General features: G+C 41.3%; 1 protein-coding gene across 5 annotated transcripts in view; it reads left to right on the forward strand.

Moving 5' to 3' along the window:
* Window positions 1–25,319, forward strand: part of CPEB4 (cytoplasmic polyadenylation element binding protein 4) — a 44,970-nt gene that overhangs the window by 15,207 nt on the left and 4,444 nt on the right. For 3 of the 5 annotated variants that reach the window (XM_087754255.1, XM_087754256.1, XM_087754257.1), the window contains 6 exons: window positions 15,050–15,073; window positions 17,083–17,256; window positions 19,689–19,778; window positions 20,412–20,530; window positions 21,442–21,556; window positions 21,767–21,948. In XM_087754255.1, coding sequence (XP_087610381.1) covers window positions 15,050–15,073; window positions 17,083–17,256; window positions 19,689–19,778; window positions 20,412–20,530; window positions 21,442–21,556; window positions 21,767–21,948 — 704 coding nt within the window. Of the gene's footprint in view, window positions 1–15,049; window positions 15,074–17,082; window positions 17,257–19,688; window positions 19,779–20,411; window positions 20,531–21,441; window positions 21,557–21,766; window positions 21,949–24,235; window positions 25,315–25,319 lie in introns of those variants that run through there. The other 2 variants (XM_087754259.1, XM_087754258.1) reach the window with 2 other exon arrangements.

Genomic DNA, 25,319 nt, shown 5'->3' on the forward strand with positions numbered 1-25,319 from the left:
AGTAGGGCGGGATTTGTAAGGAGAGGAAATACCTTTAGTTAAACCAACTGATGCAGCTGGAAAAAAATTGTAACTTGCTGGTACAAAACATATTTCCAGTCGAGTCTGAAGAAGGGCTCATGTGATCACAAGCCTTTTGTGGGGTTTTTCCATCTGTATTTGTTGGTGTATGATTACGTCTTAACACAGATTCTGTCTCCTGTTTTCACTTCTCTTGCCTCACCTTTATTTAAACTGGTTGAAAGGAATCTTTAGAAACTTTGGATCTAGAAATCTTAACATATGTCACATTATGGTTGGCAGTTCAAATCTTGCTTGCCGTTTCAAACACCTGCAGTTAAATAAGCAGATCCGTAAGAAGTTTTTCATTTGGCATTTTAAATGGATTAATCAGTGCATACAGTGCTTGTAAACTAAAGTTGGATACTCTCAGAAAGGAAAAGCTTCTGGGTTTGAGACTTTAAAAATAGCCCGGGCAAGACACTAATAAAACATACTGTAGAGAGCAATCTCAGAATGGCATGGAAATAATTTAGATGATCTAATAGGTCTCACTGCTATCTTGTGAGTCTTTGAGAGGCTTTAATATTGACTCAACATGAGTTGAGTATGTAACGCTACCACCACCCCCTTTATACTGTAACCTACTTCAAGAAAAAGAGGTACTGTGTCAAAACACACCTTCAAAACAACCTAGAGAGTATGGGCATGATAACAGGTACCAGTCACAGCTGTCGCTCAGAAAGAATTTCTGTCTTTAAACAGTATGCTCAGAGCAGCAGGTTTTGGATCCTGGAATAAAATTATAAGTAGGAATTCTTCAAAATTTAACAAAATCCATTCACAGCGTGTACTTCTTGTCCGAGGTGATTAGGCTGTGCTAGCCTTGGATTAGGTTAGGACAGTAATAATTATGTTCTTGGGTTGTCTTGCTGTGTGAAATAAATAGGGTTCCCTGCTTCAGGTTCAAAGGTGAATCTTGAGTATCATTGATTCGGTACATTCAGTATTACCTTTTAAGACTTTTGATAGGCATTTTACCATTTTCCCCCCTCTTTTTAAGGTATATTTTTATCCCTGCTCAAATCCCCTTCCTTTGCTGAGCAGCTGCCATTTCAATATGTTATTTTTATCCACACGAGTGAGTGTGCGGCGTGCTGCAGAGCCAATGACAGCCTGCAGAAGCCTCTCCCTGGAGACTAATTGCATCTTCTTTACAATGTATTCGGCCTTCATAAGCTGAGCCTGGGATCCAGAGACCAATTTTTGAATCTGGGTCTTCCAGATGGCAATTTGAGCATTACTGTAATAGTAGTAGATTGACTAAATATTTCCTTGTTAAGTGACACTGAAATGTCTTTAAATACTTTATAACCTCAGACTATTTTATTACTGAAATATCCTATGGTTCAGTTCAGGATATAAGGTTATTGCCTGGAAATTATGCAAGGTGAAATGGATTAAAGAAGCAGGCTAGTACATCTGCTTCTCGCTCTGCGAAGCGCTCCTGTAAAAGTTGGGCGTGAATAGCTCAGGATCCGCGTGAGCGCTAGGAGTGTGAAATAGTCTGTAAAGACTAAAGATACTTAGGCACAAAAAGGAAGGTTTTAGAAGTAGCGTAAGGCCAGAGTATACATACAGACACTGGGAGAGAGAGTCGAACAGCAGCTCTAAATGTTAGAGATGAGAAAGCCAGAATGATGAGGACTGGCACCGTTCAGGATTTCTCTGAGCAAGCGGATACACCTAACTATTTTTAAAGCAATCATCAGCCCCTTAATAGCTGAAAACCTATTTCAGATATGAAGAAAGTAGGTAAACCTTATAAAGTGTTCTTTGATGAAAGGGATCAGAATAGTTTTGGCAGCATTTTATGAATATCGGATAAGAAACTGAACTTATTTTCCAGCTGTATGGATTATGCCACACGTTCACATTAATGGAGTGGAATGGGCCATTTGGGTTCCTACCTGATCCAGAAAATGAATGAGAATCTGGTGAGAATCAGGCCCAATTTTTGCCAAGGGCTAAATAACAAAGGCTACGATTCTTTTGGGGGAAGTGCTCCTTTATATATGCACAGGGCAGCTTCTGAGCTATTTTAAAATGTAAAATAATAGATTTTTAGGTTTTTTCTTAAATTTTAAAACCATCTTTGTTTTCGTAGCAGTGAGGAATGCTTTGAGGCTGGTGGCTAAGATCAGCCTTTCTTCCCTGCTCTTGTTCTCTGCGAAGAAGACTTCTGAGAGCAGCAGCCGCAATTGATCTCGTCCGTGTGCCTTGTCTCAGAGCAATCTTGTCGAAGGATTACTCATTTGCAACTTTTAATGTATCCGACATAGGATGAAATGCGCAAAAACTTCTGCTTCTGCCTCACCAGGCTGTAGACAATTTTTTGTAGGCATTTATGGTTTGCTGTAATTGTCTTTGGAAACTTTGGAAAAATTGTTGATGAATTACTGTGTTGAATGTTTCCTACTCAGGATCTTCTTGCATTTTACCTCCTATGCGATAACCAGGAAAGGCTAACAGGATTTGCAGGCTTGAGTGCATATTAATTAAGAGGAAAACCAATTGTTTTATTATCTCAGAATATTGCTGAGCTGGGTCTAATAGCAGTAAACTACAACCCATGCTGATGGAGCTGTGATGGGGCAACAGAGTCTGTGGGAACGTTATTTGCAATCGGCAGCTCCCATTCCTGTTGCAATCCACGACTTTCAGCTGGCCTAGAGTAGAAGCGTTGTAACTGCTGTTACCGCGTAAGGGCATGCTTTCTTTCCAAATGCAGCTAATATTCAAAATTTTGGGGCATTATTCAATATTTTTTAGTCTTTTGGTATGCTTTTCCCCCCCTGTTCCTCTCTTGGCAATTGAAGTGTTTGTTGATTTATCCCTGCCTTTCAATATTTGGGGTTTACTAGAGCCTTTATTTATAAACAGCCAACAATCTCATAATAAACTGAAATCCCCTGGGCAACAGGAACGAACAGAAACCTTCCATTAATAAATACTGAGATCAGACCATAGATTGGATTCTAACCTTACACAGAAGTCGTCACAACCATACATAATGTATGGTTTTACATTCATTAGTTATTATCTAATAAACTTCCAGCTTTCTCATTTAAATTGACATTCGGTTTTATGGCTTGAACTAAATGCTTCTTAGGAAGAGATGCTTGATTTGACGAGGCTTGGAAAGGCAAAACTTGATCTGGAAGAAACAAATCATGCCTCAAACTTGGAAAAAAAATGTGAGGACTTGCACACAGATGGTACGCAGTGAGAAATTCAGTTAAGCCCCTCCACACCAGCCTGTCCTGGTGCTGGCCCTCCCGCAGGTCCCCGCCGCAGCCGGGGGCCTCACCTGGCGCTGCCCACCGCTGCACCGGGAGGGGAGCACCTCTTCATTTCACACAGGCCTCAAGAGAAACTTTTTCAAATGGCAGCCCGCTGAAACATGGCTTAAAACCCCGCAGTTTAAAAGGCAGCCCCCTCTGCATTGCTCCGTAATTGTAGCCGGACCTTTTGCCTTTGCTGTATTTTCAAGTTGAGAAGACTTCTGTTGCAGTCAGGAGGGGAGAGAGGGGAATCTTGCAGAGTTCTGCCCTTACCGGCAGGTTGCAATCGCTTGGTTCGGAGCGTGCTCTTCTGTGAGCTCTGCTGTAAAGGTCACCGTTTGTGTTGTGCTTCCTGAAGGCATGCTGAAGCCTGCGTGCTGTGCTCGGTTTCTGCAATACCGGTATTAACAATGGAGACGTTTAATATGGCTGTATTCTCAAAGTCACAGGCAGGCCTTCCCTTTTTTTTTTCCCCCTCCATAATTCAGGCGTCTGATTGCTCACCTACAAAACCCACAGGCCCATCAGCAGCGCGAGTGCACTGGGTGTGAGTTATTTCTGTAGCAAGAGAAAGAACATGGGTGTATCCAGGATATTTTGGACAGTCAAAGCCTTGAAACTAGACCGACTGCTAAGTTATCAAACGATTGCCTGGTTTTGTGGCACTGTATGCCGTAAAAAAATGGGGTCAATTCAAAAAAGGGTTTTTAATTTATAGCAGTCTGGAGTTGGCAGCACTTAGGTGGATGTAGATGAAACGAAAATTTCCCGTTCTTTGGAAGACGTATGTGGGCTGGAACACAGGTTGCCCTGAGGCAAAGGTAGAGTGTAATTTGGGTTAAGACTTTTGAGATTTTTTTTCCTGATTATTCCTTGGCTTTGACACCTTAATTTTCTGTTATCAACTGCCGAAAGCCAAGACCCATTTATACTATCTCAGAAAACATTGTGCATTACCTAATAAATAATTTAAACCACTTGTATCCATGTACACTGATGCATATGATTTAAAAAATAAAGCAGTAGTTAAGTTACTGCTGTTTGGTTTACTCTTCGCTGCAAATTCTCTTATTACGATGAAAACTGCAAAAATCCCAGGACAGGGATGCAACATTAAAGACAGTATAATAAACATTTTTGCAATCATCTGGAATAATTTGGGAAATTATAGCACAATCCAAATTACGTAGTGAAATGTAGCAGTTTAGTATTTGTTTTCAAGGAGGGAAAACATCAGGTGGAAGAGGTGAGTTACTGTTGACACTGATTTAATTCCCTTGCATTTATTGATATTCTTAAGTTTAAGTGTGTGGGAAGTAGTTTGTAGGTTAGGGTGCTCCTCAGAGTTTGGGGAATTTTTCAAAATGTTGGCATTTATTTGTCTTTAGAACTGCATTCAGAACTTGAGTTTGACTTATGTTAAATATATATAATGTTAGATATAGTACTGGAAGAAAATAAGGTGAGGAAACAGATCCTGTTGGTTACCTATCCTGGTATTACTTTTACACGAGAACTACTGAGTAGTTCAAACTTTGTGATAATACCTGCGTTTTTATAGAAATACAGGTCTTGATAATGCAGATGCCAAACAACTAGATGTTCGTACTTCGCTGCTGCAGGGTTTTGAGGTCAGGTATGAATTCAGCTGAGGAAGAGCAACACCTTGATTTATGCTATCTGTCTCAAATGGAGCCATTGAGCAATAAGCTAGAGGGTATTAATGTAACCACCCTTTGAGGCCAGGAAATTCCTTCCCCTGCCACCACAGAGCAGTACAAATATCCCAGGGTTTTCTGATCCTGGTCCAGCTTTGAAATCAGCGTTAGAATTCCTGTTAACTTCATGGGAGTATGAGCCCTACAGTTTTTTTGTCCAATCTTGAAACATTTCTCACGGGCCCCTTGCCGTGCCGTCCCATCTCCAGAGTCTGTATGGAAAATTAAATGCCTTTCATACTCCTTAGACAAGATAGTTCCTAGGAATGTATGTGCCGCAAATGATGCGGCAGTTAGAGATTTTTAAAGCACAACAAAACATTGAAATACTGCTAAAAATTTTCATGTCTAAATCAGTGATTTGGTCTTGAAAAGTGTTCCAGCTAACAGAATTGTGCTGAATTCCATGGCAGCAGCCTTGCTAATCCGATTAAAACCTCTCTAAAGTTTTCTTGCTTGCTTTTTTATATTTTTGTCTTTGTTGAATTAATTCCATCCCGTTTTTTACAAGTGTGTTTAATCTTCAGCCTTGTTCAATATCACTGTCCACCAAGTGTTTTGGTTTGGTTTTGGTTTTCTTTTCTGAATTCTTGCTTTGATAATCTCTGACCATTCTGATCATCTTCAAAGCAGCCTTTCACTTGGAGCTGTACTCCAGGAGCAGCGTCTGTTCCATGTTTTAGAAGACAGCTGCTGAAACTACCTGTCTTTCCTCTTTTTCCTCACTTTTTTCCTTGTTAGCTCCTGGAGCCTTTCGTTAGCCACGGTTTGCATGCTCTCTACCATCATGTTGATCAGGCTAGAAATGGCATGAAAGGAGCAGAAAGAAAAGCCTGAAGTGCTTTTCTTAAACCTGGAGCTAAAGAAGAAACGGGAGGTATAATGAGAACGGGGTTGAGTTTGGAAAAAGATGAGGAGGTGACAGATGAGGTGTAAGTGTAAGCGGGAACGAGCTGCTGGGAAAGTCCTACAGAAACACGTTTTAGTAGTGGGCAGTCTTTGCGTATACCCAAGAGTGACTATACAGCAGCCTGAAATCTGATTTTTGCATCAATTACTTAAGATATTTCGTGAAAGAATTGGGATGCATATACAATTTGTGTATTCGATATCTACTTATTTTAATTCAGCATTAGGGAGGATGATGAGAACTATTGATGAGGCGAATCTGAAAATACATCTTACAGTAGATTTATCTGTACTTGCCTTAATAGATTGTTTGCTGGAATGCAGATTGGTTAGCTGTGACGCTAGTTTTTTGGGGCTTGTTTTGGTTTGGTTTTTTTCACTGTAATGTTGATAGCTGGACTTTCAGAGGAGTGGAGCAGTCGCCTGCTGTCTGTAGATATGCAAATGTCGAGTGTCTTGAGAGGCACAGGGAGTGGTATTCTTTCAGCTTTACCTAGAAATCCTGTTAACAAGAATCCCAGCTCAGCAGACGGATTGGACAGGTACGAGAAAAGGATAAATTTTGCGTATGGAATGGGGGGATACTTGTGATAGGTAAAGTCAAATCTATAATCATAACACATTAATAAACTCCCAGTAATTTATAGTAATCTTCAAATTGTTATTAATGTTAGGGCACAAATGATGAGGGAGATGAGGATCGCTTTCTGAAGGCATTCGAAGGAATGTCTTGGTTGTTCACGTGTCATTTTAAATTGTTATAAGAAGGAGTGTTGGTGTCTGGTCCTGCATACCATTTTGAATCTAGGCAGAGGAAATGAGGTCCTGATTCTTCTAAAATACAGTTTTCTGTTTCTCTTCCCATTTGGATTGGGTGTGGGGAAGCGTATAGTACAGTTTTTCACATATATTACTGGAAAAATTAGTGTCTTATCTCTGCTGGTTACTGTAAAAATGAAAAATGGGGAAATGTTATGCTGCAGAGACTCGAGCGTGCTTGATGTTGGCTTGCTTGTGTTACTATTTCCTTATTGTTTGGGAGTGAAGTAAGAGGATGCTTAAAAAAGGAACAAAGCCCTCGTGTTGCGTTCCAGGCTGTCTTGTGATCGTTCCTTCCACAGACAAAAATAAGTTGCTTTGAACCTATTCTTGTACTTAAGGAACTCCGGTTTTAAATCTTGCAGCATGTAAGTATATGCCACTGTAAATCCAGCTCTTGCAAGTCACATGCTGGAATTGCATTTCAGGTTAGTCGTTAAAGCATGGGCAGAATTCATGGTATAGGCATGATGGTACGGGCAGATACCAGCATCTCTTCAGGCGACGTGCTACGTATAAAGAGTCCGGGAATGCAGTGCACGTGAACCATGCCTGTGAATGGGAGGGTTGTGAAGTTTTTGCACCTTTTCCATATGTTTTTATAAGTCGTTCAATAAGTTCTCTAACAGGTTCAATAAATTGTTCTCGTCACCTACAAAATAAGTTCTGTCTAGCTATTTTTAGCATATGACATCCCATTCTTTCCTTTCCTCCTGTCAGAAAGTCCATCATTAGTATGTATTTTGGAATTTACTGAAGTTACCGCGTTTGAAGTAGTTCTGTGGCCGAGAACCTGATCTGCTCTTTGCTGGCAAAGCTGTGTAATGCTTTTCCTTCTCCCAGTCACAAACTCTGCCTTTCACTTTTTATTTTTAAAGTGAATGTAGTAATAGTTTAAGTGTTCAAAAGATAAATGCTGCCAATTATTCCATATCATAAGCTGGAAGATGTATTGAGGGGAAAGATTGGATGTTTTTACAACTTCTTGTCTGTTCTCCAGAAGTCATACGTCGATATAAAATAAAGTTCAGTGCCACCAGCAGTCAGGTGGCTGCTTTTCTGAAATACGTGTGTAATTCCAACTAACGTCCAGTCTCCGGCAGAGGGTTGTGCTCCAGGATTTGCTTTTCTGCTTTTGGTTCTTATCCCTGACCCCGTGGGGGGTCCTGGAGGAGAGGGAAGAGTTTTATAGTCAAATATGTGTGATATTCAAGGGTTCCACTTAAACTGATTTGCAGTAACCCAGTGTAACGTAATTGGAATTGTGGAAAAAATATTGACACCTTGTAGACAAGGCTGTAGCTATGTTTAGGATTTAAAGCAGGTTTGTTTAGGAGAAGATTTCTCTTTGTTCTTCCGGTTGATAGCGAAGAACACTTCAAAGTTAGCTTTGAAGCTTCTGTATTTTCGAGAGGAGTGAGACTGGGTTTGGTTTGTCACCTTTCACGAGTGGCGAAGTGGTTGCTGAACTGTCTGAAAGATCGTCTCTGGAGGTTCAGTCCGCGTGGCGCCGCGTTAGGCTGGCAGACTACCTGCGGCATCAGCAGCGGAGGAGTAACAACCGTGGTGGCTTCTAAAGCTCTCACGCAAACCTAACTGCAGGGTTTTCACAGTTCACCTTTTCTTGTTTCCATTTCCCCTTCAGACTTATGCTTGAATAGCGTGCTGGAAGCACGTCTAGGACTCGTCGTCCTGGTTGCCCAATCTGGGAGTTAGCTTGAACTTCTCACCCGGGCGGACTGGAGCCGATGCTGGACTGGCTGAGTTGGAAGCACGTGCGCCTGCGTGGCAGTGTCTCTGGGTATCGCTACAGCTGCGCTTCTGCAGTGCATGGGAATGAGAGCCATTCGGTTTTTTCTTTCCCCCAAAGATTATTCTTTTCTGAATATAGCTGCACCATCTTTTCAGTGAGGCAGTTTTGCTTTAGGCAGATTAAAGCCCTGAAAACTTGGAGCTCGTTGCACAAGCCTTGGAAACAGTAGCTTTCACTTTCACTGTTTCTCAGCTTCTCTTCCCCTCCACCCCCCGGTTATTTGATGTAGAATGTTGTCAACAATCAAACTATTAGATGTTATTATGCTGATAATCTGCTTTGTGCCATACAGTCAGGTTCTACCTTTTTTTACCATGTGAACCCAATTAATTCCACGTAATCACAGGTAAAACAGTGTTACCATCAGAAGAGCCAGTGCTACAGGGCTTTTACAGATGGATTCCCTTCAGGGTTTTAGAAGAAAAAGAAACCGGTTTGCTTTTTGTATGTCAGTTGTGTTTTGTGGCAGAGACCTGGAATTTAAAATGAAAGATGCTCGTCAGACCTGTACTTGAATGCTACAGAACACCAGAAACTTAATTTTGTTGGTGTTCTCGACAGAAGGAATGGGTAAATGCTTGTCATCAGGCATCTGGCTTTACTCGAAATAAAGCATAACACTTGCATCTACAATGGCACTCTTGTTTTTCTGCATTTGTTTGGACATTTTGGACATAAACTAGAGCTATATTTCTCATCATGTGCTTTTTTTTTTTTTTTACATTGTGTTTCTTTAAAAATAAATTAGGAGGAAAAAACTGCCGTTTTTGGCATCTCTGCCACTTAATTTTGCAGAATCAGTACTTCCAAAGGTGTTAATCCTTGATTTTACTGTGCAGCCCAATGTAGTCTGCTTTTCTGGTTTCATGCTGACGCTGACATTGCTAACAGTGTGACAAATGCGCATTCTCCGGAGGTATAGAGAGAGGTGTTTGATTTTTGTAAGATTGTCTTAGATGAAGAAAATACTATTTCAATGTTTTTCGTTCTTTGAAGTTCAGTAGTGTTTGAAATCCACATAATAGGGAATCTCTCATATCCCTTTTTCGTAGCTTCTTTTTGACAAGAATTTTTAGAACAGGCATCTCATTTGACAACATCGTAAAGAAGACTGTGACTGTAAGATGGCACAGTTCTGACGTGGAATAAGTTCACTGTCAGTGTACATTTGTTAAAATTCTGATCGATTTATTCTATATTGACAGAATTTATCCTGGATCAGGTATCGTGTGTCTGTGCCGCTCTTTGCCACGCATCGGCTGGTGATTCCACAGTCGACATATCATGTGCTCAGGAGAATTTGACAGAAATGAGATTATGTGCTGGAACTGGGTAAAATTTTCGCACACGTGCACGTGTCTTATGTTAACAGTCATGGAACTGTGGCCTAATCCGTTTGTCCTTCATATTTTAGAACTAAAACCAAGGAATGCGTAAACAGCAGTACTTTTTGCCTGCCATACAACACTTTGTGACACTGCTTTCCTATTGAAAATGTCATCCAAGACTTAAGTTGTAAGGCTCTTTTAAATAGGAAGAAATATCTTTGTGTAGAGATACACATAGGTAGATAGGATTTTTATGTTCTAATATGAGAAAGTATATATACCTCGCTGAAAATACCTGCCTTCGTCTCTGAATTGCTCCTTCACATACAGAGACAATTTAACCAAAGGGAGGTTAAATATAGGTGTTCTTTATAATTTTCGTTTTCCTGCTTTTGGTGTGGTTAAGGATGCGTTTAGATTCTTCGCTAGTGAAACGGGGCTTGAGATGACCTTACAGAACTTCTGGTGAAACGCACCTGTGGTAGAGACACGCGGTCCCCGCATTACGTCTGAAATGCATTGTGCAACACGAAGGGATGATAAAATCTAACTCCTGAGTTACAATCAACTCCACCTGCCCTCAGGGAGTAGTAGGGGAAAAAAGGTAATAAAGTACTATAGTTCATATTTTAATGGCCTTGTGCACAGCGTTGTCAGCCTTGCTACAATTACAAAATATGGTTTAGTGTAGAATAATTTAGAAATAAGGCTTTGCTGTCGGAATGGCAAAACCAGATTGTACTTCAATTATTTTTCTATAATTTAAAAATAAAACTCAAGAAAGCACAAATATTTTTTCTATAATAGATTCAAGGATTTCTCGCTCACATTTAGAAGTAATCCCGTGAAACTTTGATACTTCTGTTTCTCTGAAAGTTAAGTCCGAAGTGAAACAGAAGGCAGACCAGCACCAAATGGTCTCCCTGCCTTCTGTTTGGGGGAAGAAAATGACTAGCGGAGCGAACAGTTTCAGCGAAAGCCTGAAACTCTGTGTTTGTGTATTGATCACGTTTGCCTTCCAAGGTAAGAAACTGGCCAGCTGTTACCATCTACAGTTAAAAGTTTTTTAAATAATGTGGAGAGGTTTCAGGAGAGTCTTAGAGAAAACCTTATTATTCCCCTTTTTTAAAAAATCTGGACTCAACGCTTTTCTCCATTTATGTAATACTTAACAAATAGCTAATGATGGTATTTTGAGGTATCGGAGGTATTGTATTTGGAGGTATTTGAGGTATTTGAGGTATTAGAGGCTTTGTTTTCCCTTCTACTCTTTACTGCTTTCATCTGCAAGAGTTGTAGCCCATTCACCCTGTAGCGGTTCCCTCGTTTATCGCAGGTTCTTGTTTGTCACTTTTTGTCCCTCAGAATCAGCTGTTAAAACCGTTACTTCATTCATGAAAGCTTATGAAATTGGGATCACTTCAGCAAAATCTCGTTGGGCTTGAATATTTTTCCTAGAGCCTGTATGATCGGCGTGGAATAGGACGGAGGCTATGCAAACTGACGTGGGTTGCCCGGCTGTGCCGGAGCCGGGCGGTGGGAAGCCGGCGCGGGGGCAGAGCTGGTGCCTGGCGGGAGGGAGCGACGGGGCCTGCCTTGTTCTCGCACTCGGGTTATGTAGAAAGGCAACATGAATATTTGTCCCTTTTAAATCTCAAAAATACTTCTCTGGTAACTTCAGTGATTAACGTGCGTAGAAACCTGAAATTCCTTGGAACTCACTACTGAAGCTAGTCTGGTTTGATCTTTGAGAGGAAAGGAGTGAGAGCGTATCCATGCCTGCTGTAAAAGATCGCAGTCTGTTACTGTATTGGCCTCTGTGCCGAGGTAAAGAACAGACTCCCTGCCTTGAGGAGCTCTTGGACTGAAGATATAAATTAGGTACAGAACTGGACAGGGATTACATCCACCTAGACTTTACATGCCTTAAAACAACCATAGCAAGGTAGTGAGAATGCAGGTACAACTGCCATTTAACTCTGAGCGTTCGGTTGCTCTGTCCAGTCCAGGTGTTTATATGGATATTAACTATGGACGCTTCTATAATTCTCCAAGTTGTAACGTGGCCTTAGGAAGTCGGGATGACGTTCACAGGAGATAGGGATCCTCTCGCTTGCTGACCTTTTTATGTAAATCTTCCCCAGTTAATGGCACAAAATACACCTGCAATTGCTACCATCCTGCAGACTGGAAGGCAGCAGGAACCATTAAAGAGCACCAGGTGCTCAGCCTGGGCACAATTCTTGCAGGACAACCTCGTAGTAAGGTTGGGGTTTAAGGGATTTAGGACTCCTGCGTACATTTGTCACCCTTCCTCAGCAGAGTATCTTTGGTGTTGGGAACTGTGTACTTTATACAGAACCGCACGTGTGGTTATGCACAACATGCTGACAGTCTTTTTGGTGCTTCCTATAGAGCGAAGAAAGCCGAACACATTTAATTGGAGGTACATTAGACACAAAAGATGTGATTAAAAAAAAATAAAAAAAAAAAGAGAGAGGGAGATGGCCAGGAGCCCATTAAGTGTCTCAAACGAAGGAAAGACACAAAAATTTGAGTGGGTTGCTTATTCATTAAGTTCCTTAAAATCAAAGACAGTAAAAGCAGCAGATTTTTTGCAAAAGATCGTTGGCTTTCTGTATGGCTTTATTGCTTACATAGAAAGGAGTGTGGCAGGGAGGGCTGAGGTGACAAAATAATTGAAGCAGCTGCTAACAGCATTTTAAATTTCAGGCTGATTTTGCAGGAAAAATATGTCTGCATAGGTTATTAATAAGCAATTGAACCGGTTGCAGAAACACTTTGCATTTTTTAGGTTTCATAACCTAATTCTTGCTCAAATATCTTGTGAGATTAGTAAATCTGACCTAGGCCCTTTATGCAATTATCTGAACTGTGGAAGAAATGGGGAAAGGAAAAATAGATTTGACGAATCCAAACCAAGGCTGTAGTTGTCTCATTCCTCAGCAGGCGATAGGCAAGCATCCCGATCTTCAGAATTAAACCTTTTTCTCTGCTTGGTAACAGTTACCTGACGGCTTCATTTATGTTGCAGCTTAGTTAGGGTGCTCCCATAGCCAAGATTTCTCTTACGATGAAATTGTGCAAGCCAGCGACCGATCGCAGTTAGCTGCCTTCCTGGCCTGCCAGAAGAGCATTCCTGAGTTGCAGTGTTGTGTATTACATTGTGTGAAATTACTGGCATGTGATGAGCTCCGAACTCGGTGAGCGGGGAAAGTTTGTATCTGTGCTGCACTGGGGTAGTTTATAAACTGTGGCTCCTGAGAAATGTTTTGAAATGTCAAACGTTGGTATTTTGTGGGTTAGATGAAGCAAATGCAGAAAATAGGAAGCAAATTAAGAAGGAAAACAAAATCTTACTGTTTGCTTCTCAAAACCTCTTCAGTAGTATTTGGCACTGGAAATACTTCCTAGCTGGTGGTTGAGCTTTTTTTGTTGTTTTCCATACTGGTAAAGGAGAAAAATCCTGTTGCCCTGAGTGGCACAGGTGGCAACGCGGTGAGGAGTCTGCTGGCCTAAACCGTGGTCCCAGATCCACCGTGGGAATCGTATCTCTGCGGCATGCTCCGTTGCCAAGAACGGGTGTACCAAGTGAAGGAGCTTGTGTGGTTTTGTTAGTAATTTAGAAACCACAAGCAAGATTTTTATGGCTTTATAGGCAGAGCTGGTTTTGAAAGTGTTTGGTGTTTTCTAAAACGTGCAAAGGCTTCTGAGCTGTGTCAGAAATGCAGTAAGGGTGCTGATTGCTTTCCATGAAAGACACGTTCCTAAAAACTTTCTCTTCGAGGACCACATGAGCATCTTGGATTTCTAAATTCAAAATTACCACGGAAAAATTATACTTGTAAAGGCCCTCAGCCTTTGATATTCTTCCATAAAGCCAGCACCTGTGTGAACGCTCGGGAGCGTGCTCCGCTCTGAAGACTGGGTCTTCGTTATTTTGTATTCCTGGTGTTCGTTTTGAGTATCTCTATCAGCAAAAGATCAGAGAAGTCAAATGATCTTACAGATGTTAAATAATCATGAAGTAAATTGGATTGATATGATTTTTATTTTGAAAGAGGAAACGACTCCTGTTCTGTTGTGGTTTACAAATATTTAAATGCTTAAACTAATTGTCAGCCTCAATTTTGAATGAGGAAGCAAAATAAAATGCATGATGTACTCCGAGTTTCTCATAGTACTTGCCAGGAGAAACCAAGTTTTGAAAACAGTTGGCCTGCTTTCAGACACAGATTTTAATGAGATTAAAAGAGAAAGAATGTGCAAGTTTGATTAGAAAGTTTGGCCCTATTCTGACCATGGGTCCTGGAAGCCAGGACAGGAAAATGTTGTATTTTTTAGTGGCAGAATCCATTTGTTTTGGAAAATGAAAAGTAGGAAGCAGTGGGTAGCTGTCGAATAATTACAGCGAAGTGTACTACGTTGGTATGAGAGAATCTATACTGTTGTACCCAGACTGCAGGAGGGCTGACAGGCACTTTCAGTGGCCCAGACGTTTTCTCCTTGACTTTAAGTTTTCCAGCTGGTTATTTGGCAGTCATAATTTAACCAAGGATTTTGTGGGTTCTGCAAAACTTTTATAGCAACCTAATTTGAAAACAGAAACGAACGCAATAGTCCTCCACTTGCGGTGTGTCAGGGCTTTTGCTACAGCTGAGATGAAGGTCGGTGTTAGAGCACGCTTGAACTTGGCCAGGCGGAGAGCGTGGTGCATTGCAGAATGGGACAGGAGGCCTGGTGCGTGAGGGAAGATCCGTTTGCTTATGGGCACACACCCAGCAGAGGGTGAAGGAATAGATTCGAAAATAAATGTGCAAATGAAGAACTAAAATTGTTTTCCGAAAGTCTCTTTGGGTATACGTGTATACTTTGTCAGCCTCGTATCAACGTGCTTTATCAGTAAGTAACAGAGGTGGTGCGAGGAAGGCATGGTATTGTGGGCGGTGGGGGAGGTCAGCGTGTGAACACCTTTTTAAATGACCTGGAGTATGAAAAGGCTTGAGAATCACTGAGTTAGCATAAAGGCGATAAAAAGGTCTTTTGGTCCTTATAACAATGTTTGAAAGGCTGTTTTCTTTCTCATTTAACATGCAGCAAGGACATATGGGAGAAGGCGAGGTAACAATATTCCTATTTAATTTTCTAATGTTGACAATGTCTCATGGGAGAAATAACATTAAGTTGTTACTAGAGGGCAAACTCCAAAATTTAAGATTATAAAGCATCAGTTTCACATAAGTTTACATAGTCTGCATGCCATAAATAACCGTTTTAACTGAATTAGGTAGTACTCCACAGTAGTACTATTGAGGCTGAAATGATCACAGTCCTCACAGCGGACATCACCTATACGATTCCTGACACTGGAGGGCTGTGTTGCTGTGCTCGTGTGTACGTTATGAACGCCAATGCTGGAGAAGTTTATTTTGGTTCTTTTGGGTGCTGATGTTTTTCTTGACGCAGCGTAGACTATAGCGAGTATACGTCCTGGCCTGCTAGGGTAAAGAACCAGATCCTGCAGTGGTGAACTATCTGCCAGCAGTGGTACTGCGGATGCACCCGAACGGGTTGTTTAGGTATGGGGAGCTGCTCCCTTCCAACACCACCTGCAGGACTGGGGTCTTGAGAGCCGAAACAAAAGACGTGCCTCAGTTCATTAGGGGAAAACAGAGTAACATTGAAGTCTATATTACAATATTTTTATCATAGTAGGAACCAGGTTTGCCTAGCTACAGAAATAGGCCTGATTATAGTTGATTTTTATTTTAATTAAGGGTGTACACAGATTCTTGAAATTTCAAATAAAGCAAGCTGACCAAGCCTTCCATTTTTTATTCGTGTAAATTGTGTGGACTGTGGATTTTATTGTATTTTTTCTTTCAACTTGTTAGCTGTTTGATTTTTTTGCATGGAAAATGTCTGGATATTGGAACTGGTCAAATTTTCTGTTTTCAAGATGTTTCCTTTTTTTAAAATAAATTTATTTCAAAGGAAGGAAGCAAGAGCAGAATAAATTAATCTTACCAATCCATTACTGTGGTAGATTGTAATAAATTCTGGAAAAGCAGACATAGTATATCGCATCGTAGGCAAAAGGAAATGTATCCTAAAACTTGTAGCACACCTCATTTGTTTGCTTACTTTCCCTATATATGTTTGTTTATTCCTAAAATGCTCCTTAAATGAGTAGAAGTCTATTCAGTTTGTTGTCTAGATACTGAATACTGTAACCAAAGAGTGAATTCGTGGAAGAGATCAGCTTGTGTGTTCTAGTTATGATATTATCCAGTTGCACTTATAAATCAAAGAATCTTATTTAAAAGTAATAAATATTGTTAAGGAGATCTATGATAAAGGATTATCATAGACGAATATTGGGCTGTGAGGGGAAGCACGCTTACAACATTTTCTCTTAGAGTGAGTCCATTAACGAAACTCTGTTGTAACATCTCAGTAAACTTGCTTCGAGGAATGACACAGTACTGCCTAGTTCTCAGGCTTCATTTGCAGTAAATTACAGTGGGTCTTCCTGTTTTTATCAGGGTATTTTTGTTAGTTACAAGTGGGTGGTTTATGATATGTTTTGATATCAGGTAATTTAAATGTGTAATATATTTAGCTGGTAGAATTCTTGTTTTCCCATCTGCACTGTGAAATTGTATCTACTCATTGTAAGAAGCTGTTCACTGGCAAACGCTATATACGGCTTAGGTTTTACTGATGTCTGCTATTGCGAAAGTCCCAGAAAAAAATTTGGCTTATATTCTCTTCTGGTTTTACACCTTCTTAAAAAAAATCCAATTGGAAACATGAAATATTCTGGAAAATGGTCAACTTGAGCATCCATTAGAAATACTGTTTTGTTTCAAATTTTCATTAGTTGCAGTGCAGTTATGAAGAAGGTAGCAACCTTTTCCCTGAAATAATGCCTTTCAGTTATTGAATGATATTGAAAACTATAAGGGTCATATGAAACTGAGAACGTAACTGCTCATTAAAAGGGAAGATTGCAAACAGTTCTACTGCTAATGCAGCAACCAGTGCATTTTTTAAAAATTATTTGAACAGTATGTGCTTTGTTCTGTTAGTATGTTTTTTTTCCTTCTTTTTTTTTAACCCCTCTTCAGGTCAGTCTTCACTGTTTCCAATGGAAGACGGGTTCTTGGATGATGGACGTGGGGATCAGACTCTCCACAGTGGTTTAGGATCACCTCACTGCTTCTCCCATCAGAACGGAGAACGCGTGGAACGGTATTCCCGTAAAGTCTTTGTTGGGGGACTGCCGCCAGATATTGATGAAGGTACGCCCAGAAAATCTTACCTTAATGACAAAGCCGTGGTGTGAAAGCTTTTGTCTGTTAGGTAATGAACGATTGTTTTCCGAACTCTGCGGCAAAGCTTTGATATGTAAATGGGTCCTTGCATGTCACCGCTTTCAGTCCATGGCAACCGTCAGATAATTCAAACTAGTTTAGGCTATAGCATTGTTCTGCCACTGAAGACCAAAATCATATGTTACCACACATTTAACTGACTTTTACAGTATAAAAATTATAAAAAAGGTATAGCGGAGCAAAAATAAACAAGTAAATACCACCTGTTGAAACTCCTAAATACATCGCAATCATTTTATAGGCACCGGACGCCCGCAGCAGGAAAAGCATTGCTAGTAGTTTTATGAAGTTTGTATAGCACAGTAAGTCATAGCTCTTTATGTGGATGCTCACGTGTAGTTCTCAGAGGTTGATTTTAGCAGTGATTATGTCCTGTGGTAGCTTCCAACGCGTGCACGGTGAGGGCTCAGACAGGAATGAATCTGTACAGAGGCAGCTGCGTACGGTGAGCAACCAGGAATTTGTGGTGGGTCCATCATACAGACCAAGGTGACAAATACTGCAGTTGTTATTAAAAAACAAAACCCCAAAATCTATACATATATGTATATATGTCACGCCCAAGTGTCGTGAAGCTTCATTTCACCACAGTTCTGTATTCTGTGTGTACGAGCGTGCCGGGATAGAGGTTAAAAGAACTATAGCAACTGTAAATCTGAAAAGTTGCTTTTTCTTAATCACAGAATCGTTTTAATACCTTTTTTTTGTGTCAGGGAGAGCGACTGTAATGCACTGCAGTGTGTACTACTGTGACGTGACAACCTGACTTCCATGTCAAACCTAAGAGCTACTTTATTATTAAAAGGTCGAATACAAAATGGTGTTTACAAGAGGAAAAATGCTCTTACAGTCCCTCTTTCTTTGTTGTTCTTGGGGTTTTGTTTGTTTTTAACTTTGTCACTTTTGTTGTTTCGGAAGCACGTGAGCACGTGAATAGTTTGGTCTCTGTGGACGCTAGTCATTGAAGAACAGAACCGCTGCTGAACCTGGGCTAGGAGGGCAGCTTGGACTTTTCAGAGCCGCTTCTGTCAGCGCTCTCCCTGTTAAATGCACGAGTGAGAATTAGAATAAGCAGTATATGATTTCAAATCGACATCACAGCTGAATTTCTGAGGTTTTTCTGATCCTGTTTCGAGAAAGCATTTTATGTATGTGCTTTAACATTAATTTTGTGTTAAGTGCTGTTCTGAACGGAGATCTGTTTTAAGAATAGATATGTAGTAAGTATTGTTCTCCTTGGTTTACATCTTCATCAGCGTGTAACCTTGACACGCTGCCCTGGCTGTATACCTTCCTGATACCTGTAGTGCACAGAGCAGCTGTTAGGACAGTGGGTCGTCAGTTGCTATTTCATTAGCAGCTTCATCAAAGAGTGCAAACAAACGGAAAAGCTGTAATTAGTAACACCTTTTCAGATTTCTATGGGGATGGGGAAAATCCTCTCAATGGTGTATGAGGAACCCCAACAGCGTGCTAGTATGGAAAGCTCTGTAATGCCATAAACAGAATACAGCTGCCAATTTAGATGATGCTCCAGCAATGTGAAGTTTGTTCTTCTTGTTTCAATTTTTTAATGACAAATTCTTGTCCAGAGAACTTTAACTAGCGATGGTTCAAATGTGTTTGTGGAGAAGGAACAGGGAATAATCACTCCATTTCAAGAACAGAATTGCAACTAGAAGACTTCTATGGGACTAGCATATGCAAATTTATACCAGTAGTTAGAGGTCAAAGGCAGAATTGAAATGGATGCAAGACTTGCTTCTTGATACAGTAATGCGTTCTTGCCATCTCTCCTATAAAATTCCATAACGACGTCCTGCAAGTTTACTCTGTTAGCTGGAGGTCAAGTTCGGGTAGGGATTGCACATGTGGCACTGGCATGTGATATGAGCAGGCACGGCTGGGTCTTGTGATAGTCCCTTCAGTTTTTTCCAGTCTTTCTGCAATTATAAGGCATATTGGCAGAGCTGATTGCTTACTAGCAAGTCAGCAAATTGTCTCTAAATTCTTTGGGGGAGAATAGTTGAAGCTGGGTTATTATAGCTGTATAGATGCAGTGACTCCGTTTCTGTGAATTAGTGCGTTACAAGCTTTTATTTATAATCATCAGTAGAAAGAAAAGCTTGATCTTGGACCTGTCCTGTTTTCTAATGTGTGTTCTGACTTGTCATAAAGATTCCCCATCAGCCGGTAAGCATTGCTGTGAGCTGCTGAACCTTTAGGGCCACAGAACGTTTATTTATAGGACGAAGCTACCTGAAATCAGTGTTCCTCAAATGTCTTCCAGTCAATTTATTTTAATTTCAGTTTGTGCCTTTCCCCTTCTCTCTTTACAGATGAGATCACTGCTAGTTTTCGTCGCTTTGGACCTTTGATTGTAGACTGGCCACACAAGGCAGAGAGCAAATCTTATTTTCCTCCTAAAGGTAAATATCTGATAACCAGTAACATATGAGTGCTTTAGAATTATTTGTCTTGATAGGACTCCATTTTAGACAAGATTTTTGTGACAATGACCCAATGTTTAGGGGAAAAAAATTTGAATCCGTGGGACTGTTACAAACTGGTGGAATTTAGAATGTGGCTTTGCAGTTATTCTGCACTAAAAGAATTCTTCCTTAACTTCCTGTTTTTACTTTATTCCATTTACCTTTTTCTCCCCCTGTTGTTCTTAATTTTTGTAATAATAGTCAAGACTAGTCCTCTTTAAAGGCACTAAATGCCTTCCACAGAAGCTGGGAAGGATTTGTACCTTATATTAACAGCCATCCTGCGGGTTTGCCTCTTCGGCTGCGGCTGTTGTTCAGTCCCTACTGCTGGCTTACCCTTGCCAAGGGAAAGGGGGAGAGGCCGTGCTGACCAGCAAGCTCCCTGCGTTCCTTCGTGCCTCGGCGGGGGACTTGCAAGAGGCTGGGTTGGAAATGTCTGAGCGCATCTTAAAGTTTGTCCCTTACTGTATGGGAGCATGATGACGTGGGGCCAAGCACAATTCTGGGTTAAATCATTATCCTATAGGCAAACGGACAAAAGAAGTTATGTGTTTGCTTTCCCTTTTGTAGGATATGCATTTTTGCTGTTCCAAGATGAGAGCTCTGTACAGGCACTGATTGATGCATGTATTGAAGAAGATGGAAAGCTCTATCTTTGTGTTTCCAGCCCCACTATCAAAGACAAACCGGTAGGTAGAATTGCCAGGGCCTGCACCATTCCTGTACGATAACCAGAAATTGTTCTCCTCAGATGCCTTTTTTCTGTCTTCAGAGTGCTAATGTTTAAATTTCTTTAAGGTGTCAAATTAAGTTCTGAAGGAGAAGACCAACTTACTTATTTTTAAACTAGACATTACAACATTTTTTAGTCTAGTTACAATTCATACTTTTGTTAGAAAAAGGTTTGCTAAATTTCACCATTGCTGATGTAATAAATATATTTCCAGACAGGTATTTTATGCTTATTATTGAATAAAAAGTAGAATTCGTATTGTCTGAGTGTTGCATGTAACATGTTTTGACAGAGACAAATTAAATTAAAAAACAATAACATGGCATTGAACTGTAAATTATTAGTACAAATGGTTTGGGGGCTGATGCGAGTCTGTTTATAGTTGGAGAGACTTCTGCTGTGTTCCTGTACTTCAAATTTGGCCAGCTCTAGGCAAATATAAAGCAGCTAGTTTTGCGTAGTAAATAAACGCACAACTTTGTGCACTGGAGCCTGTGGCATTGAGATAACGCTAGTCTAGTGCTTACACTCGGCTAGAACAACACGGGTCGCGGAGATACGTATGCACCGATGTGGTTCACACAGCACAGTTCAGTCCTGATTAAGTAAATGTGTAAGTAGAGGGTGAGTTTTTTCCCAGAACTTTGGGTAACAAGGAAGTGGTGAAATTTAGTGTGATCAAGTGGTCTGTCTTACCAGAGCTTATTGCCATTTCATTTTGAGAAATGATTGCTGAACGAGTAGACAACGAGTTTAGAAAGTACAGCTGTTTAAGAGGTTTTCTTCTTTGTAGGATGTTGTTTTAATTTATATTACTGAGATACTTTGAATTGTGAATGGTTAAAAAAAAAGGCTTTTTGTCCGTAGGTTCAGATCCGGCCTTGGAACCTTAGTGATAGTGATTTTGTTATGGATGGTTCACAGCCTCTTGACCCACGAAAAACCATTTTTGTTGGTGGTGTTCCTCGGCCTTTACGAGCAGGTACACTGCGTGTTCCGCAGCACTGGGCATGTTGAATATGCAGTCTGATTTGGGGAGCAACGGGGGCAAGAAGTTATTTCAGCAAGGGAAGTATTAAATGTTCTTGACACTTATAGCGGGGGACGTGAATCCAAATGGACTGTTTCCTTTGATGCTTTTAGAACAAATGACCAAGTCTACACCACTGTTTCGTTTTCCTTTCTGGTTTAGTGGAACTTGCAATGATAATGGACCGGCTGTACGGAGGGGTGTGCTATGCTGGAATTGACACAGACCCGGAGCTGAAGTACCCAAAAGGAGCTGGGCGGGTTGCGTTTTCTAATCAACAGAGTTACATAGCTGCTATCAGTGCTCGCTTTGTTCAGCTGCAGCATGGAGAGATAGATAAACGGGTAAGGTCTTCAAGCATATTCTATTTTTGTTCAGTGCTTTCTCTAGAAATGCTTTTCCATGTAAATGTGTGTCATTGTGAAGACAGTAAATGTTATATCAGATTAATTGCATATTTAGGGCTAGATTGTGCCACTTAGATACAACACAGTAAAAAAGAAGGAGTGGTACAGAGCTGTTGCTTCTGGAACGTGGGAGGCAACTGTGAAGCAGACTTTCTCAAATTGCTTAGCATAATGGGAAGCGTGGCAGCTGCCTTGCCCTTTTATAAGAATATTGCACTCGTCATATACTCCCACTGCAAGTATTTGCACTTGTAGTGTTTGTATAATGTCAGGGAGTAAGGTATCTGCCAAGGATGGAGCACTTCTCACTCCTGTTCTGCGTCTTTTGAGGCAGTGGGCAGAATCCGGCCCTAGTGTTACACATTGGGCGCTGGGTGTTCCTGAGGAGCATCAGAGTAAGGCATTGTAAACTTGTTAGTGTGCATTACAGCCGCACAGTCATCCTCCACAGCTTACGTAAAGGCTGTGGCCGGTTATTTTATTCCTTTATTAGTATAAATTAAAGGAATATGCCAAATGGATCTGCAGTTTTCTTGCCCCTGCCCTCTCATCTATATAAAATGAGACTTTGCCAATTACTGTGACCTTTGGGCCACAGTTTTGAGAAACTCGGATCCTTATATCCACCGCTCTGTCTAATTCGTGCTTTGTGTCTGGATTTTTCTTACATGACTGTCATTATTGATCTTAATTTTATAATTACTACAGAGGAAAACCCCCAAACTTGGCTGATTATCATTTCACTTCTGCTTTGGCTATAAAGCTTGGGTAGAAGAATTGTAACAACAATTTGACTGTGGGCCTGTGAATTGGAATGTCTTTGTTCTAATCTTGGCTCTGAAATAAGTTCTGTACGGCTTTGAACAAATAATTTGGGCCGCCCTTGTGCAACTTCTGCTTGCATAAGCAGGGTTTGGGTGAATAGGTTCATTGAAGCTGGTGGGACTACAAATTTAAGTAAGTACTTGTGAACTCTAGCAAAGATTCTGCAATCTATTTCCCCTTCCTTCTCTCCTCCCACTCCTTCTTATTTCCCCATTTTGTGTGTAGTTAAGAAGAAATGTGGGGAGACGAGTGCTCGGAGGATTCATTATAGAGGGGTTTGGGTGCATGAGAGAGAGAAAAGCGCAACAGTGGCCGTACTACTTTTATTAATAATTTTTTCTAATGTTTTTCTATAAAAATAAAATTAGTCACAAGAAGGGATTTCCTGTAAAATGAGGCAAGGAGGTGCTGCTAAAGGGCGTGCCCTTCGAAGAGATCATGCAAATTAAATGCTCAGTGGCCTGCAGCCCCCACCACCGCAGAGCTGCTGCCGAGTGCTGCCACCCGAAGCGTGCCTGATGAAGCCACTGTAATTTAAGCTCTTTCTCTGTAGTTGGGCTACCTCGATACACCTAGCACACGCAGCAGTTGCAGGCCATGTTTGGCACATGCGCTTCAGCCCACGCCGAATGAATGTGCCGAGGATTCTGACTATTACCTGTGGGCTGCAAACTTGCACAAAAACCAGTGCCGCAGTAACAGGCTAAAGCAAGCCGAGGTATAATTACCTGTGCTGTAGTCTGGCCTCTGAATCTCTCTGAGTAGCCGTAACAGAGCAGCAGAATTGCCATGCCAAGGAGCGTGCGTAGCATATTTGTAGGTTCTCCTCTTGGCACTTGTAGAAGACGACACTCATCAATGAATACCCAGCCTCAAACTGCAGAGCAAACTAGGTGATGGAGAATGTGGCGTGAGGAATATTTGTCTGCCTCTGCTCTCTTACAATTTCATCCTTCTGAGCTGGCATGGAGGGGTGTTTGAGAAATACAACTCTAGCAGTGGAAGAGAAGAAAAACTGAGGCCAAAAAAAAGGCTGCTGTACTGTCCCCACGTAGGTTATATGTACTATAAGCACATATAGAAGGCATCGAACTACTGCAGTGCCCTGCCGGGAGTGTGATAAAATTGGCTAAGTTTGAAACCACAAGAACTTGTGAATGTCCCTATTGGAATGAGCTGGCAGCGCTCCGCGGGCTGCGAGATGCAGAAAGGAGCATCCCTAGCCAGGTGCAGAGGTAACAGGTTAACGGTGGAGACACCAGTCACCAGCTGCGTATTTGGAACTGTTTGTGACACCACCGAATTAAATGAGCTTCAGAGAAGGCTCACAAACGCTTCTAGAACAGGAACTTGTACCTCTGCTTTTTTAACACAAAGTTTTGTGTTGTGCTTCTGATAGGCCGCGTGGACCTTTCACAGTCCTGTGGAGTGAAGGAATGGGAGTGGAGGTGATTACTGGTTTTGAGGTGAAACCGAGCCTTTAGGGGATGGCAGTGCTGCAGTTGTGATTTAAACACATAGGCATGTCTAAACGAGCTGTGCTCCAGCCAGCTTGGATACTGCGAGCAGCAAGCTTTGCCTTGCTGTCACGGAAAATGCGCTCCGGAGTGCTGTGAGCAGGGTTTTGCAGCCCACAGTACAGCAGGCTTGGTTTTGGTATGCAAATGCCTAGATTAAAAGCCGGTCGCCTGCAGATGTTGCAGTGTAGATGTATCCTTGGAGCACCAGCTGGCAAGTTCCTGTGAGTCATCATCAGTTAAGAACTTGAAGAAATATTTCTTCTCCTTTCTTGTCCGCTGTGCTGAATTACTGCTCATCATCTGGCCCTTCACGTCAACAGCGTAGGTGGCCATCGGTCCCATTTTAAGCTTCTCATTTGATCCCAACAAGATTAGGTAGGTTTCGTTTTGCTGAGAGAGCTAAGCCACAGAAAAAGAAAACAGAAATGTGCTGTTTATTAAGATGATAAATGAGATTTTTTTTTTAAAGCTGGAAATTCAGACGTTGAAATTTGCAGACCACGCGCATATTTAATCCGCAGTTCCAGTGCTGGGTAAACAGTTTGCATTCCTGCCTGAAAGGGTTGGAGCTTAATTGTGCATCACCGTACTTGAAAATAACCCCCCAGACTCCTCCGGGGTTGTGATGTGAGGCTGCGTATCAGTCCTGTCACAACAGGCTCCTTGGTCCTTTCTGTCAGTCGTGACAGCGTGTGTGATACCGATGGTCAGCACCGGTTCCTGGGGTTTTTTTAAGGATCAAGGAGGACAGTGGGAGCGGGATTGTTCTCAAGTTAAGTGCCTGGAGTTTGGGGCATTCAGTGATGGTGATCATGTGTAATGAGGGGGGGGAAATTCTTGAGTGTGACGTTGCCTCCTACAGAACTGTGATGGCAGTCCTGCTAGGACACAGAGTAAATAGCGTGGAATTGTCATTATCGACGTTGCTATTAAGAATTGTCAACTTTCTTCTCATTTTCTGAA

Source organism: Nipponia nippon, unplaced genomic scaffold (genome assembly GCF_047370975.1).
Source record: "Nipponia nippon isolate SJK-2023a ecotype South Korea unplaced genomic scaffold, ASM4737097v1 scaffold_17, whole genome shotgun sequence".
NCBI lineage: Eukaryota > Metazoa > Chordata > Aves > Pelecaniformes > Threskiornithidae > Nipponia > Nipponia nippon.